Below are 19,065 nucleotides of genomic sequence, written 5' to 3'. Positions count from 1 at the left end.
TGATCACGATAACAAACGAACTACAGAGCAAGTTTTGCAACAATGAATACAACACGGTTGCAATTATGAAGTAAAATGTAATGAACAAGAGTTTTCATCTCAACTAGGGCTGGGTGATATGGACCAAAAGTCATATCCCGATATATTTAGGCTGAATTTCGATATACGATATATATATCCCGATATTTTAATTTTTTTTCAAAATTTGTTAACACACACACAATTACTGTCCCCCTTTACTTAACATAAATTGTAAGAATATGATTAATAGTAAAGACTAGTACTGATAAACATTAGGCCTGTGCTAGAGGTATTAAATAGCAGTCCCAAACTAGTTTTTGTTAATACAATGTTGGTATGAGCCACCACAGTCATTTAAAAATATACAAAAATTACACAAAGAAAAATAGTGGCATTTTGGGGTTAATATAGAAACGACAGTTACAATGGTGAATACACAATACTAACAAGGACTGTTAATGAAACATGAAAACTGCTCCTGGTGAATAGAATGAAAATCATACCTGCATTACTTTTATTTCGTGTAATTTACAACGTAACGGCGTTGCATGCTCGTTTCTTTTGCACTTTATTACAGCGCGCGCCGCCGCATTTGCGCGTGCAATTGAGTGTGCGCTACGACTACAGTATAACGGCTGACAGGACAAGAAAGTCCGTTTTTCTGAGGTGAAAGACTTTATTTCATGATATAACATAACATGCTCTAAACACGCACGCAAAGTGGAAAAGGAGGGGCGGGGGCGCGGGGAGCAGTGCAGACAGAGAGCTCCGGGTCAGCTGGCTTGGATCACAGCGCAAATTTGTACTATATCGATGTGATATGGTCTAATTCCATATTGCATTTAAAAAATATATATCATATATATATATATATATATATATATATATATATATATATATATATATATATATATATATATATATATATATATATATTCTTTATATCGATATATCGCCCAGCCCTAATCTCAACATAACTTTCTTTTCTTTTTTTAAATCCGAGCACAGATATTGACTCGTATTACTCGTATAATACTCGTACTCGACAAAAGTGCTTTATCCGTACCGGATACTCGTTTCAGCCGAGTATCCGGCTCAACTCTAATATATATATATATATATATATATATATATATATATATATATACATATATATATATGTGTGTGTATGTGTGTATGTGTGTGTATGTATGTATGTATGTATGTATGTATGTATGTATGTATGTATGTATATATATATATATATATATATATATATATATATATATATATATATATAAAAAAAAATTGTTGACTATCATATAATTAGTTTGACTACCAGGTTACTGGGGAAAAAAATGTACAGTCACAAAATGTGACATAAGCATCACTCAATATTACTCGACGCCAAGTGAAATCAGTTTTGATATGTAAACATAGACAGTGATTTAACATGACAAATACACCATGTTGTTTCTCAATAACCTGTTTTTGCAGGCAAGTTTTCATAAATTATCTGTGTGGATTGGGAACTTTGAAGTTTACAATACATCTATCTGGTTTTATTTAAAAAAAATCTTGTTTTTAATTATATTTCCCTTTGAAACTCTTGGCTTAAATGAGTCGTGACAGCCATTGTGATATTAAGCATCCTGAGCCACAGGCTAGTGGAAGCAGTTTCACAGACATCAGCAGAGTAGCGGACAGAACTGAGTGAATCTACCCACTTATGAATTATGCACACCCGACAGAAAGCTCTAGAGAGGAAGAGCAAGTGTGTAACACATCCCTGACAACTTTGGTTTCTGTGTAAAAAAAAAAAAATAAAAAAAAAAAAATAAATAATTCACAGAAACTTACTACATACACAGTAATATCTGGTAGATTTAATATCCTCCACATACTATGGATGAAGCAATAGGAAAAATATTCATATTATATATTAAATACAGTATATCTCAACATTTATATACACTTTTGCTCTGAAACTATTTAAAAGGGAATGAACTGTAAGAACTAAGACAGTAAAAAAATTAGCAAGAAATATAAGACACTTCTTAATAGTAACACTATCTCGCAAATGTTTTGGCATCAGCTTTTTATATATATATATATATATATATATATATATATATATATATATATATATATTAATCAGGGACACATTAAATTGATCAAAAGTGACAGTAAAGACAAATATATATAAGTGAGCATAAGAGAGACTTTTCAAAAGCAAAAAACATCTTACCGATCTCAAACTTTTGAACAGTACTGTAAAAGAAAAATGAATAATGACAGGGACTTTGTAGACAATGTTTTGTAAAAATGTCTTAACTTAGATCATGTCTGGGTCATACTTCAATAATCTTTACCAACTTGATAGATGACCTTACTGATGGAAATAATAAATAAATGAATCCATTTAGTCCTGGTGCTAAACTTGAAGATGAACCAATCGAAATTCAAGAAATCATAATTTTTGTTTGGGTGACTTTCAAGGTGAAATAAAGCATACATATATATACACATATATATATATATATATATATATATATATATATATATATATATACATACCGGTAGATATATATAGATATATAGATATATATAGATATATATAGATATAGATATATAGATAGATAGATAGAGAGAGAGAGAGAGAGAGAGAGAGAGAGAGAGAGAGAGATGCACCAATGTATGTATTTAAGATTTTTGATCAAATTCATAACCATCAGCTTATCAGCTATAACATGAAAAAGACCAATATAACAAACCGATGGTTTATATATATAAAAAAAAATTCTAAAGTAAAAACATATCAGACAGCGCATGACTAGTGAATGGAATATATTTTTGTTATACGAGTCAAATGTTATTTGCTCTCCAAAACTGAAGCCTGCTGCAACTCACAGTATCACGTCTTCCGTCGTGTCCCAAATACACTCTCACGCAAAGACTTGATTCTTGACAATATGTCATCAAACATCATGGAGTTTCTAGTCGTCTTTTACACTGATTTGTACAGGCCGTGAAAAAGAAGCCAAAAATTATATATGAGACAGCAACTTGAGGAGACATGAGGAGAAAAATATTAGTTTTTTTGTTCCTGATTCTCAATGCCTTGCACTTTTTAACTCACAAATGCGCACACTACATGAGTGAAGGGAACACAATGCAGTCTGGGACTGCATTTGTCAAGTACACTACCAGTAAAAAGAAGTATCTTATAGTATCTTACCAAGGCTGCATTCATTTTATTGAATAATAATCATGTGAAATATTGTTACAATTTAACAAAAACTATTTTATATTTAAATTATTAAAATGTAATTTATTCCTGTGATGGTAAAGCTGAATTTTCAGCCTCATTACTCCAGTCTTCAGTGTCACATGATCCTTCAGAAATCATTCTGATATTCTGATTTGCTGCTCAAGAAACATTTCATTTTATTATCAATGTTAAAATCAGTTATGCAGATTTTTTTTTTTTTTTTGGAAACTATGATAATTTTTTTTTAGGTTTCATTGATGAATAAAAAAATAATAAATCAAAAGAACAGCATTTATTTTATTTTTTTTACATTTTAAATGCCTTCGTCACTTTTGATAAAGTTATCCTTGGATACTTGATGAATAAAAGTAATAATTTGTTAAAAAAATTAAAGAAATCTTGCTGACCTCAAACTAAGTGAAAAATATTCAGCAATATTGAGTCTTACCAAATAAAAAAAGAAAAATTAAAGAAAAATTAAGTACAAAAAAGATAAATTACAATATGCTTAAGGAAAATGAAGCCCATATAGTAGGACCTTTTTTTTTGCATTTATAACATAACTGTAGCACATTTTCTCGCCAATTCTCATGAAAATTATGCAAAAAATGTCACTCTCATGATTGCAAGATAAACATACAATAACAGCCTTATATTAATTTTGTATTACAGTAATTGTTGACTTGTACACTTAAAAATATTATAATCCTTGATTAATCATTTAATAATAATTATGTTCTACAGACAGACTCCTTCCAGCAATGAGAATTTAAATGGAAAAGGATGTAATCTATACCAAGCTCCCCCAAGATATCAACATCAGTGACTGAAAACTTTGTATTGGTCTTTGTACCTGAGGGCTTGTCCTGGTTACAGTTCAGTAGAGTTGGATCTGCTTTGTGCTTCAACAGCTGGCTCACAATGTGGGTCTGTAGGGATACAAACACACATCCATGACTTGAGAGGAACTCAAAGAGAATACTGAAATATGTAGGTCACATCTTAAAGATGGCTGCATCCATCAGCTCTGCTCCTGCCTCCTGTGACAAACATATGCTAACATCTCACATTCACACCCTCAGCAGTGTGTTCATTAGTTACTGCCTGCACACAGATATACAGAAATATTTATCGAAATTTGTTTACTTATCTTTTTAATTCTGTTACTGTGCTACTGCTTGCTTTACACACACACACACAGTTCCAGGCACTATATTTCAGACTCAATATTGAAGTCATGCTGCAAAAGTGTGTGAGACTGTGTGTGTGCATACACTGTATGATGTAAAAGCATGTTTGATGCATTATGTATGCGTGTGACCAGCTTTGGGGATAAATACGACAGAATAACTTGCAAGATGGCAGGTGACTCCATTCGAAATTAACCCTCATCCTTTCCACGGGTCATTTAGAAAATGTTAAAAATTGGGTGTTCATCAGAGGAGTCCAAGGACTTTTGTCGCACTTGAACCACGAATTCACAAAAAAAAAAAAAAAAAATGGATTCGAGGAGTTTTGCGGTTGAAATTAAAAAAAGTAGCAAATCCTTCCCTCGCGGGTCAATTTGACCCCCATAGGAATGAATGGAATGCTTCAGTACACATAGAACAACCTAAAAATGCTTCAAATTAAAAATGTTAAAACTTGTCTAAATAATGTCTACATGTGTATCTGAATGCATACTGAAGAGAAAAGTACTTTAGGACCCAGCGGAACAGCTCATTTGCTCCAAATAGAGCTATAAGGCCATCTAGTGGCAAGAGTCATGAAATATCATGTTATATTATTTTTTTGGATGTGTTACAAAGTGCAAGGGAAGGATGAGGGAATATTACAAGTAAAATCTAAATTGACATTGTAATTTTCCATCCAGTGATGAGGCTACATAACTGGCACTGACCATTTCAGATTGACAGCTGGTCCACCCAATCAAATGAGACAAAAAAAAAAATGTTTTGTGTGAAATTAGAAAAATAAAATAAAATCATGCATACATGATGATAGTAATTGCTCAAATACATGAATGAAGCTTTAAAAACAAGTGCTTTTCAAATTCTGAATTTTTTTATATATATAAAAAATATATAAAATGATCATTCTAGAAGAAAATTTCAGATGCCACTTGTGGATTAATTAAACACCTCTGATTGGCCACTGCGTTCAAGAAATCAACAGATATGTTTGTGAGTGGCTACACTGCTCAAAGCTGCAAAAACATGTTGTAAATAAAAACCGTTAACAATATGCTATTATTACAGACCAGAAGTTATGGGCAGATTTTCCCTCTAAAAGCAAACAGAAGTAGACAGTGGTTTGAGTGAGAAGATTCCAGGCTAGACTCAAGTCCATGGCCAGCCTTAAACATGCTCCGCCTATTTATATCCGTTTCTCGTTCTTATTCTGTTAATTGGTAATTTTATTTACAAATGGATTTTGTTGTTTGAAACTGTTGGCCTACAGTGATTCCACCCAGTTTACAATGTTCTCCAATGTTTACTGCATGTACAGATATGTGTTTCCAGCTGTTATGTTGGTGAATGATGATGCTCAAATTAAACAAACTCTGCACCATGGCAGTTCTGCTGAGTCACACAACCATCTGCAGTGCTAATGACTCAATGTTTCTGTGTGTGTGTGTGTGTGTGTGTGTGTGTGTGTGTGTGTGTGTGTGTGTGTGTGTGTATGAGACAGAGTGAGAGACTCTGGCCAGCTGCAATGAATTATGGATGTGGCCAGAGACAACATCTCTCCAATTGTGTTTATTTGTTTGTGTGTGTGTGTGTGTGTGTGTGTGTGTGTGTGTGTGTGTGTGTGTGTGTGTGTGTGTGTGTGTGTGTGTGTGTGTGTGTGTGTGTGTGTGTGTGTGTGTGTGTGTGTGTGTGTGTGTGTGTGTGTGTGTGTGTGTGTGTATGTGTATGTGTATGTGTGTGTATGTGTGTGTATGTGTGTGTGTGTGTGTTTTCAGGTATACCTACGTTATGGGGAAAAATCCTTGTGGGGACATTTTTTGGTCCCTGTTAAGAAATGTACTAACCAAAAACCTTAAACTCACAAAAGAAACAGTGAGGAAAGAGGAAAAAGGAAATCAGAAATGTGTGTATGTAGGCAAGACTGTCCTGAGGGACAAAAAGAACAAAGGAGAAGAAAGAAATTTCTCTTCATCAGCAACCTGAAAGATTACGAAATATTTGACCATGTCAGCAGGTTTGTCCTTTCCTCCAGAAATCAATCTCCAAACACTGTTATTTCACTCATATAAAACACGTTAGTTCTTGCATGTGATCCTCAAAGCTCGAGTCCATCTGGCTGGGAATTGGTAAGATCAATGCAATGTTGAAGTCTCATTAATCAGGAACAGGAAGGGAGGGTGATATAATGAACTGTATACAGTCTACGATAACTCTAATATCGATACATTCTACAGACCGTGAACAGCAGAGATCGGACAGGACATCATGGCTAAACACAAGAAAGTACAGGGAATATTGCACATTATATATACATTAAATTAAAGCATTTGTTTGTGTACCAATGTAAAATGAATGTAATATGTATTTAATTTTTGTATATATTTAAAAGAATAATTACTACAAAAGAGACAGTTTGGCATGTAAATGCATACCCAAAATAACTAAAGAAAATAAAAGATATTAATGTTAGTGCTGGGCAATGATTAATCACATCCAAAATAAAAGTTTGTGTTTACATAATATATGTGTGTGTACTGTATATAATTATTTTGGATGTATGTGTGTGTATTTATATATACAAAATTATACACAATACACACACATATATATGATGTAAACACAAACTTTTATTTTGGATACGATTAATCGTAATTAATCATTGCCCAGCACTAAATTGCAATACAAATGAATAAACAAATGTATAAAACTAATTATATACATCTTTTTTTTTTTTTCTGTAACACTTTATTTTACAGTGTCCTTGTTACATGTTACATGAACTTACCATAGTAATAACAGTAAATTATGCATAATTACATGCAACTAACCCTCAACCAAACCCTAATGTTAATTTTGATTTAGTAAGTTATAGTCTTTTGACTAAATTCCCATTTAGTTGTAGTCATATTTTAGTCATCAGAATTGTTTTAGTCGAGTTTTTCTCGATTAAATACAACAAGATTTTAGTCGACTAAATCTACAGTACATTTAGTTGACTAAAATCTAATGGGTTTAGTTAAATTGTAATGCATTCATTTAGAATTTCTCTAAAATTGCCAAACCCATTATATACAATATACTATATACCATATATACTATATTGAAAACATCTATTAACCTGTTAATATGAATGATTTTAATGTTGGAACATGCAATACAGACACAGATTTAACTGTTGTGACATAAAAAATAAAAATAAAAAAAATCTTAAAATTAAATAAAAAACACTTAAACAGTCTTTTCAATGAATGTGCATTCTTTATAACAACTTGCATACATCATTCTTTAATTTTTTCAAGCAGACATATTTATTTGTATAAATTAAATATAATTAATCATTATTAAAGAGCAGTGAATGGTTTTCTCTTTTTTTGTTGATTAATATTAAGTGCACAGACAGCATTAGGTTTATTACGTACTGTCATTTTATATATTATATTAAATATATTATATTAATTTGTAGTGCTATCCAAATGAATAAACAAAAGACTAAATTAAATGTTAAAAATAAATAAATAATTTGTTTATTTGTTTTAGCACTACAAATTAAGGCAATATGTTTTTGTATGTAAATATTTAATTAAAAAAAATAATTACAGCAGGAGACAGTTTGGCATGTAAATAAAAAATAAAATAAGCATTATATTAATTTGTAGCAATATAATAATAAACAATTATAAAAATAGAATAAATTAAAAAAGTAAAGTAAAATAAAATAAAACTGAATTACTGCAAGAGATAGTTTGGCATGTAGATACATCCCTAAAATAACTCAAAATAAATAAACAAGCCCTTGCAAAGCCGTGGTTTAGGCTTTTTGATTGGACAATGTGACTTCAATAAATGAATGTCCATAAGAAAATGAGTGACATGTTATGATATGTACCTGCCCATATTTGGCAGCCAGATGTAAGGGTGTCCAGTAGCTGTTGTCAAACACCTGGACATCTGCACCGTTCTCCAGCAGCACTGACACCACCTCCTTATAACCACTGGCACTGGCGATGTGTAGCTGTAAACACAACATACAAACACAAGCATTTAACAGGTCATGTTTCATTTGGCCAAAAGCCTTCCCATTCAAAATCACCATCTGTACACATTACGTTTAGAGATCAGTGAACCGTTACATATTTTGGGATTCATGCATTTTCTCACCAGCGTGACCCCGTCATCATTTTGTTGATTGACGCTGCCCCCGCTGCTGACCAGCTGCCTCACGTCAGACATCATGGTGGATGAGCGCTGGGTCTTCATCTGGTGCATAGAGCTTGTGTCCACTCCTAACATACACACAGACATGTGTCAAAGTGAGAAGGACATCAGGACAGATGTCATATGACCGAGCTCTTATTCAGCAGTGTATGGGATCAGACAGGATGGGATATATCTCTGCATCCTCATGTGTCAACTGGAGGATATATTCTGAGGAAACAAATAATCTTCACTTGCAAATGGTGCTCTATGGCCACGTTCACACAGCAACAGAATACAGTTGTCTGTTCTGTATCTAAAGAATAAGCACTAGTACCTAAAGAATAAGAACTAGTGCCTAAAGAGTAAGCATTAGAACCTAAATAATAAGCACTAGTACCTAAATAATAAGCACTAGTGCCTAAAGAATAAGAACTAGTATCTAAATGATAAGCACTAATACCTAAAGAATAAGCACCAGTACCTAAAGAATAAGTACTAGTACCTAAAGAGTAAGCACTAGTACCTAAAGAATAAGGTGAAGTAAACATCAGAGATGCTTTGCCACAAGCTGCAACTGTAGGAACTACACTATGGTGATGCATATCTTCTTCCGAGATGGTGTTCCTTGGAGCATCCACATTGTTGGAACCCTTCCGCATCGTCAGCAGGGATCTCAGGGTCTCAGGTGTTTTGCCCCTTAACATGAACACCTCGCCTGAGTGTGGCAGCGAAGACTGACTAGCCTTCACCTGTAGAAGGGTTCCAACTGTGGGCTCTCTTCAGCCACAGCCATCTTGAGCTGGACTCAGCTGCTGCAGCTATGTCCCTGGTGGCTTTCTTCAGCTGTTTAGACTCCAGGCCCACCCTCTGGAGGAAGTAGCACACTGATTTTGCTGGGAACCCGCGGCAGCCGGCGTCAATGGGGTGGCTGGTTGCATGCCACCCCTTTAAAACAGCTTTGTCGACCAGGTCTTGGTACTTGGCTTTTTTCAGTATGTGAGACGTGGCTAGCCTCTCTTCCCAGGACATCGTGAGCTCAGCAACTATGATGATTTTCGTGCTCCTTGGATAGCAGGACCATATCTGGTCGGAAGGAGGTCACTGCCACATCCTGTGGGAAGACAAGCTTCCTCTTCAGGTCCACTCTCAACTCCCAGTCGGAGGCTCGATGCAAGATAGAGGGTGGGTTCTTGGCCTCTGTGTTGGTCTTATGAGCCTTGTCTCCTTCCCTCACGAAGGTTAAGGCTTCGGGCGGATGGGCCTGCTTATTGTTGGCTTTGACTCGCTGCTGTTCCACCCACTTGGCAATTTCCGTGAGGACCTTGTCGTGCTCCATCTGTACTGCCCTTCTGCCAATGCCTTTGGACAACCGGTCAAGATGTGGTTCAGTGTACAGGAGGCTGTTCCACATTGGTTGCAAGATGGGTCTTCCTCTCCACCACAGATCTTTATATTTCTTGATGTTGGCAGCAGGTAAGTCACCGAACGCAGGAGAAAGCTCAACTTCCCTTGGTCGGTCTGCCACAGTTCCTTCCACGACAGCGGTCGCTCCTGTGCCTGGTCCCACTGCGTCCATCGACCCTAAGAGGCAAGTCCGATTGCTTTCACCTGGTACCTAAAGAATAAGCACTAGTACCTAAAGAGTAAGCACTAGTACCTAAAGAATAAGCACTAGTACCTAAAGAATAAGCACTAGTACCTAAAGAATAAGCACTAGTGGCTAATGAATAAGCACTAGTGGCTAATGAATAAGTACTAGTACCTAAAGAATAAACACTAGTACCTAAATAATAAGCACTAGTACCTAAAGAGTAAGCACTAGTACCTAAATAATAAGCACTAGTACCCAAAGAATAAGGACTAGTACCTAAAGAGTAAGCACTAGTACCTAAAGAATAAGCACTAGCACATAAAGAATAAGCACTAGCACCCAAAGAATAAGCACTAGTACCCAAAGAATAAGCACTAGTACCCAAAGAATAAGCACTAGTACCCAACGAATAAGCACTAGTAGCTAATGAATAAGTACTAGTACCTAATGGAATATATAATAGTATCTAAAAACTACATACTAGTAGCATGAAAATAGATATTAGTATGTTAAGGATTAAATGTTAAAAAGGCTTGCCACAGTCTGTCACGTCATACAGCGCCAGAGCTGTACTCATCAAACCAGTCACTGTTCTCCACCAGACCTGCTGAGTTTTGAGTTCTACTCTCGAGTCAAATGCTCTGCTCACCACCCAGATATAAAAGCTGCTGTCAGTTAATAAAAAACTTGACGGATGAACTCGTGGCCCGATTGAACTCATGTCATGTCAAAAGTGAAATGACCTTTCAGTTTTATGAACGTCGGCATCTTTGATATTACTTTGCTCACTGTCGCTATGATTACTGGTAGAGAATACAGGCTTGACTTCCATTGCACGTTCATAGCAAAACGCTACTGTAAGTTGCTGTTTGAACTGGACATTACGAGACTCACACCTGTATGTAAAATGCAGTTGTCAAAAATTTGGTTGTCCCAAAATATGACAGTGTGAAGTAGCCTATTAGACAAAGTATAAGATCAGCAGTAACTGAAGATGAGAGTTGTCTGTAGAAGGCCATCGTGAGAGTCTTGACTGATAAATTTAATTATAAATGAGATCTGACAGCAGCCCAGAAACGTGTGTCTGTTTCTCTGGCTCTCACGGATTGATTTGCAAGATGAAGTAACTCTTACTACACCCACTGTGTGAGCTGACAGAATAGATGACTGTTAACTTACAACATGGCTGAGCCGTATGACGGTATATATGATTGAAAAACATTGTATTAAAATATATGTATACTATAATATAACCAATGCATGCATAAAGGAGAGAAGGAAAAGAAAGAGCAAACAATTTAATATCTAAATTAATCATTTATTGTTGTTTTCTACAACTAGTCCATAGTTACATCAGGAATATTCTGAATTCACAATTTTTTATTAATTTAATTTAAATCTAATTTAAATTTCTTAAAAGAGAAAACAGATGAAAAATTATGTACACAAAGGGTCAGGATTATTATTATTTATTTATTTTATTTATTTTTTTAAATAAATAAATGAATATGTTTATTCAGCAAGAATACATTAAACTGATCAAAAGTGACAGTAAAGACTTACAAAATATTTACATTTTAAATAAATTATTTCTTTTGAACTTTCTATTCATCAAAGAATCCTTAGAAAAAAGTATTGTACTTTCCACAAAACTATTAAGCATCACAACTGTTTTCAATATTGATACTAACAATAAATGTATTTTGTGCATCAAATCATCCTATTAGAATGATTTTTGAAGGATCATGAGACACTAAACTGACTGGAGTAATGATGCTGAAAATTCAGCAATGGAATAAATAACTGTTTTCAGAATATTACTGTCTTTAATGTATTTTTGATCAAATATGTTAACCAAGGCTGCATTTAAGAGACTTATTTTAAAAACATCTTACCGGCCCCAAACGTTTGAACGCTAGTCTGCATTTATGTTCATATATGTTCGCCAATCACCAACTCCTAGTTATGCATGTATGTAGTCATATAAAACTGGTAAATTAGGAACTAAATGAATAAATGACCCTACCATTCTCCTCCAGGTGTCTGATGAGGATGTAGCTGGTTTCCGTCCCCTCAGTGGCGTAGTCAAGTGGAATGTTCCCGTTCACATCCTGCAGGAGCACGTTGACTCCAGTCTTCAGAAGAGGTGTGATGGAGAAGGGGAGGGGGAGATGGCAGTCAGATAAAGCAAAACAAGACATAAACAAATTGAGTCCCTCTCGCCCCATTCATCAGTCTGCAATCGATGATAAACTACGGCCAATTATCACACTTTCCCAGCATTCCCCAGGCACCCGAGCTCAGGGATGAGCTACATTAACAGAAAATAGAGCGTTAACTAACTCATTAAGATAGGGGCAGGTTAATAGGGTCTACGGTGCGGTGTTGAGTGTCTGGGTGGCAGGGGGTGATGTGATTTATGAGGGTCTGCTCTCTAGAGACTCCAGACAGCGATAAGACTCTTTACGAGCTGAAAGCATGACGCAGGGTTAAGGCTTTCGAGCATGTGGAATTTCTATGGATACTGTAATGGTCTGAAAATGATGCCGACGTCATCAGAAACAAACAAACGAGAGCTGGGGGAAAAAGGGGGCTTCACTGTCATGAAACAAAGCTATCTAATATAAAATATTGGTGTGGCTGTGGCATTTAGTCCTTGTCTGTTAGCTTTAATGTAATCTGTAAAGCTTGTACGTATAAATATGTAAAAATGTAACACTTTACAGTCTCTTCTGGAAAAACTGAATAAAAACATGAATCACTCATATTACATTCAGGAGCATATATCCAATTTTTGGTCCAGTCTGTAGTTGTCCAAAGTGTAGTCCAACAACCAAGAAAGAAACTTAAGGCTGTTGGTTAATATGTCTAATCCATATTTCTCGTTTCAAATAAGGGATAATGTACATTCAGCCGGTTATCTCAGAATAAACCCTGACAGGGTGATCAGGATCATGGTCTTGCATCAGCCTGAATGGGTTTATTCTGAGATAACATCCAGCTGGCTGTACATTATCCCACTTATTACATGGCTACTTGCCACATAAGTAAATAATTAGAAATGAAATATTGATCGGAGTTTAAATATTTTATTAGCTATTTAAACGCAAAGCTTCTGAAGAGAAAGCAGTTACTAGCAAGCTACAAGTTCAAACTAGATAAACATAAGGAATCCAGTACATACCGGTCCATACCACTTATTAGGCGGCATTTCACCACATAAATATTTATGGGGATAAGAGATATTGATTTGACATGAAACTGTTAAAATCGTACCTGTTTGTTATCTTATAATCCAACAGTGTACAAAACAACAGTCTCAAAATGGCAGCAGCTGCGTTTGTATGAAACAAGAGAGAGGGAGTCTGTGATACCGGATGGCATAGGCCTAATTAAATAACTGTACAAAAATATTGATTTGACTGAGTTTTAATATTTTATTAGCTCACCAAACGCAAAGCTTCCACGAGGAAAAAAACGTTCCTAGCAACCCTATAGCGCCAACTTCAGTGACAGATACCCAGTTGTTTTTAGTTTTTAGCGGTTGTTATCGGGGAATAACATACCACTGGACGGCCCAATAGACCAATCAGAATCCAGTATTCCACAGAGCCGTGTAATAATAAGAAATAAGTCAACACAGAAAAAAACATGCTTGTCAAGCTGTTTGATGGAGTCTTTAACTACAGGTCTGTTAAATGACTTGAACATATAAATGTAAGTGTCATTAACGCAGGTAAGAGCCAAAAAATTATTCCAAAGACAATATTAGCACTGCACTAAACAGAGAGAGAGAGAGAGAGAGAGAGAGAGAGAGAGAGAGAGAGAGAGAGAGAGAGAGAGAGAGAGAGAGAGAGAGAGAGGGAGGAGGATGGCATGACATTTAAAATACAAAACTAAACTTCAGTAGATTTACAACTCTCTCTCATAATGGCCTGTGTGTAATTAAAGCTGCAAATGGCACGTCTCCATCTGACTGGCTGGAGCATAAAGGCGTTGTGACAAAGATGCAGCTTATTGTCTCTTTTCCCAGTATGCCTTTCAAATCCAGCCATCAGCACATTTAAACTGGGGAGGTTGTGTCAATCACGCACTGAGGTTAGCACTAGGTTAATGAATGTATTAATTAACATTAACTATCAGCAGCTCCTTTGTCTGCATTTATGAGCGATGGCTTTTTAGGATACGCACACACACACACACACACACACACACACGCATTCATGTTTTATGGGGACTTTCCATAGACATGATTTTATCCCAATAATTAGTAACCACTAAACCACCCATCACAGAAAACATTCTGCATTTTTATATAAAAAAAGAAAAAGTAGTTTGATTTATAAGCTGTTTTCCTCATGGGGACCAAAACATTTCCCCACATGGACAAGGATTTCAGATATTGCCATCTTTGCGGGGACATATTGTCTTAATTAATGTTGGGTTTACCAGACCACCCACCCAGCCACACACACACACACACACACGCGCACACGCGCACACGCGCACACACACACACGCACACAGCTCCCGAGAGCATTGACAGATCTGACATTGTGTCACAGGATTGTGTCATGACCTCTTCACTGAGATCTCACACACACACTACACCTCAGTCCTCCAACTCACTGGGGACGCATGAGGACATGGTGTGTGTGTGTGTGTGTGTGTGTGTGTGTGTGTGTGTGTGTGTGTGTGTGTGTGTGTGTGTGTGTGTGTGTGTGTGTAAGTGTCTGTATTGGTGGTGATTCATCGATCCGTCTGGCGTGGAACTGTTATTGAACATTTTGTGAATGGTTAAAGCAGGAGCATGTGTGAATTGATTAGGTGGGGTCAATGTGAAGTCTCGTTGGTAGTGATGAGAGTGTGTGTGTGTGTGTGTGTGTGTGTGTGTGTGTGTGTGTGTGTGTGTGTGTGTGTGTGTGTGTGTGTGTGTGTGTGTGTGTGTGTGTGTGTGTGTGTGTGTGTGTGTGTGTGTGTGTGTGTGTGTGTGTGTGTGTGTGTGTGTGTGTGTGTGTGTGTGTGTACTGCCCTTCACACTAAGAGAAGAGGTGATGAAGCCGTCAACATTGCGTCCTCTGATCGACAAAATGCACCCAGTCCTCTGTGGCAAACAAACACCTAATCATGTGACAACTAAACTGTTTATAAATGTGTTTTATTAAAAGGCAGTAGTGCATGAGAATAGAATAGAATAGAATAGAATAGAATAGAATAGAATAGAATAGAATAGAATAGAATAGAATAGAATAGAATTTTCAGCATCATCACTCTAGTCTTCAGAGTCACATAATCCTACAGAAATCCTTTTAATATGTTGATTTGGTGCACATGAAACATTTCTTATTCTTATAGTTGTTCAAAACAGTTGTGCTGCTTAATATTTTAGTGGAAACTATTCAATGCATCTTTACTGAATGAAATAAACAAACAAACAAATTAATTAATTATGATACTGACCAAAACTTTAGAATGGTACATTATATTAGGCTATATTACATCATATTATGCTATATACAATTATATTATATTACATTACATAATACAATGCATTTTTATATTTTAATTTTTAAATTGTTTTATTAATATTTATGCATTAATGCAAAACTCCTGGTGCAACCATAAGAAAACCATAGTGTACTAAATGAGGAGGACACAAACTGACCTGGTCCTACAGGACTGTATTGAACACTGTTGTGTCTAGCAGCGGGATTTAATAATTACTACTGATCCACAGCGATCATCATGGGTTAGCCAGCAGGTCATAAAAAGTGAAGTGTCATACCTCTGCAGTACACGCACTTGAGGGGTTAACAAGCTGACCTCTGGGACTCCTTCAAAATCTATTTTTCGCTATGATGGATAAAATAGTAATTAATTTACCCCAATGGAAATGCTTTCAAATTGTTTGCTCCGTTTCATGAAATATGCGTTAATATGCGACCCCTCTCCACATAATTTCCTTCCATTCACACTCATTTAGAGATATTTTGATGTAAGCAAGGTCACAAGGAGGAACTGAGGGATCTGATCCCACACACACACACACACGTTGGGTTTTCATGTTGTATGGGGACATTCTTTAGACATAATGTTTTTTTATACTGTACAAACTGTATATTCTATCCCCTACACTAACCCTACCCATAAACCTACCCATAACAGGAAAAAAAAAAGAAAAAAAAAAAGAAATCCTCACTTAATATGATTTATACTGTAAGCTTTTTTCCCTCATGGAGACCAAATATTATTATTTTATTTTATTTTTTTGTCATTTTGTCCCCATAGCGTATACCTGAACCACACACAGACATACACACACACACACACACACACACGTTCAGCTCAGGTGTGGTTCAGAGGCCACAGTAACTGAACCTGACAGTACAGAGAACTGCAGAGAGATGAACTACAAATCATGTCAACAAAGAGGAAAGAGATGAAACATCCTCTGCAGGGAAAGTGAAAGAAAAAGAAAAAAAAAAACTGTAGACACTTTCCTCTGACTGCACCAGGAAACAAGGACAATCACGTAACGTAATTACATCTAATCTGCATGATGATGGCTGCCTGTGTCTCATTACAGGGCTTTGAGCACAGGCTTAATTGCCTTTGTTCAATTTAATCTGTTATGATAATAGGCTAATAGCAATGAAAGTGAATGAGAACGCAGTTAACTTCCGAGCAAACTTGGAAAACTTCAGAACATCTGCATGGCTCACTGGTATGAATTTGACATCTTTTACCTTGAAACCTTTCTTTTTGCACCACAAACAGGAGTAATTATGACCAGTCCACCTCTCACTGCCCATTACAAGCAACAAGAGCCCATTATAATTAGTGGTACTGTCTACACTGGGTGTGACGTGGCATAACGCATACGGTCGACAACAATAAACTGATGCCTTGTTTTATTACTGACATATTCATGTTTGCACTACTTCCAGCAACCACATTGACAGTTCGCTTTGACGTATCCAGTGTACGATAGCCTCCAGCTAGCCTCAAGCTATTGACAACAGACATGCCCGACGAAGACAGTGTTAGAATCAACAGGCTACTTTTTGCTACTGTAGCTTTAAGAAAATCTATATGCAAGTTAACTCCATTATGATTACAAACAAACTACATTAGTAGCCACATGTTAAATGTGACATTTACTATTGTTCGCAGGAATTGGGAAACAGTTATATTTCTACTGTTCCATTAGCGCTACCTATTGACATACACTAGATTTACATAATTAATCAATCTGTCTGATGTTTGATCAGAACAACGTGAAAGTCGCATCAAGAGCACACGGCTCCTGAGGTGGATCATTCAGAAAATGGACTAAATCTATATCAAACATATCTGAAAAGGAAACTGATGGAATAGGACCCATAACTGAAGTTATTTTAGACTATGCATTATAAAGCCATGTCTGTTTAGTTGGAAAAGCAGCAAGGAAATTCATTTTTTCCCCCATGACGTCAACTGAATGTAGGTTTGTTTCTTAAGAGAGTAATCCTCATAGAAATGACTAAGCAGTGAAAGCTAATGAACCCTTACCTAATGCAGTTCTTACCTAAATGAAATAACAGATGAGACTGAGATTGGCAGCCTAACAGTGCCTCCCAAATCCTGACTCTGACTAATCCCAAAAAATAGGTCGTCATGGTCTAGTTTTGGAAGCAGGATGCAGTAATATGGAGGAAGGAACGCGAGAGATGCAGAGGCAGAGGGAGAAGGAGAGAGCTAGCCTGAAGTGAGAGTGTGTGTGGGAGACCTAAAGCATTGCATATTGCACAGCAGAGATAAGAGCATTAACAGACATAACATGAGAGGAAAAAACACAACATTTGAAATATACAACATTTGCATTATAAAACAAAACGCATATTAGTCAAGGAAATGTGGTTTCAAGTTTCGGGGTGAATCAATCAAAATCTCTCTCTCTCTCTCTCTCTCTCTCTCTCTCTTTGTGCGCATGTGCGAAGCGAATGGTGGTGAGAGTGAGTGGACAGCTGAGCGCGTGGTGAGTGCGAGGTGTTTGTGCCCGCTGTGGCTTCTCTTTTCAAACTTTCTTTTTTGTTGTATGTTGTTGTTTTGTATTTTTGTTTAAACCGTATGTGTTGTGACTGGGTGATAAAAGGACTGTTAAAAGTTTAAGGGCGCTTTACGCCGGTGTTTTCGTACACTATGGCGGCCCATACAGGTGGTGTTTTAGATTCCCTCACGCGTCGGCATGGAGTTAAAATCGTGGCGGCGGGCAGTGCAGAGGAATGCAGTTTAGCTGTTGGAAATGTGATTGGGCATGCATGCGTTTTGGCTGCTTCAAAGATGAACAATGCAATTGTACTTTTTCTGAGCACGGTAGAAAAAGCAAATGAGGTGGTAGAAAAGGGCATTGAATTGAGGGGTTCTTTTGCATCTGTACTTCCACTTTCTACACCTGCTAAGAAGGTGACTTTGTCAAATGTTCCACCTTTTATCAAGGATGAGGTGTTAGCAAGAGAGCTTTCACGCTTTGGCAAACTTGTTTCACCTGTTAAGAAGATCGCAATTGGTAGTAAATCTGAACTTTTGAAACATGTTGTTTCATTTAGAAGGTTTACATACATGGTTTTAAACAATGGGAACGAACTTGATCTGAATTTAAAATTCAGAATAGATGAATTTGACTATACAGTCTTTGTATCGACTGACTCTATGAGATGTTTTGGGTGTGGAAAGACGGGTCATCAGATTCGTGCTTGTCCGACCAGCAACGCGAATGTCAATAGACCCGGGCCTTCGGGTGTACAGCGTGAAGTGGTTCTTTCTAATGATGCGGA

General features: G+C 36.4%; 1 protein-coding gene across 7 annotated transcripts in view; it reads right to left on the bottom strand.

The window, feature by feature from the left end:
• The window catches only part of myo16 (myosin XVI), a 231,488-nt gene that overhangs the window by 110,904 nt on the left and 101,519 nt on the right, over positions 1-19,065 (bottom strand). For all 7 annotated transcript variants that reach the window (XM_079881644.1, XM_079881643.1, XM_079881645.1 and 4 more), the window contains exons 5-8: positions 12,276-12,384; positions 8,620-8,744; positions 8,348-8,473; positions 4,125-4,200 (exon numbers count right to left, since the gene is read on the bottom strand). In XM_079881644.1, the coding sequence (XP_079737770.1) occupies positions 4,125-4,200; positions 8,348-8,473; positions 8,620-8,744; positions 12,276-12,384 (436 nt within the window). The remainder of the gene's footprint in view (positions 1-4,124; positions 4,201-8,347; positions 8,474-8,619; positions 8,745-12,275; positions 12,385-19,065) is intronic.

This window comes from Squalius cephalus, assembly GCF_949319135.1.
Source record: "Squalius cephalus genome assembly, chromosome: 9".
NCBI classification, from domain to species: Eukaryota; Metazoa; Chordata; class Actinopteri; order Cypriniformes; family Leuciscidae; genus Squalius; species Squalius cephalus.
This window is presented reverse-complemented; position numbering and strand designations above follow the sequence as displayed.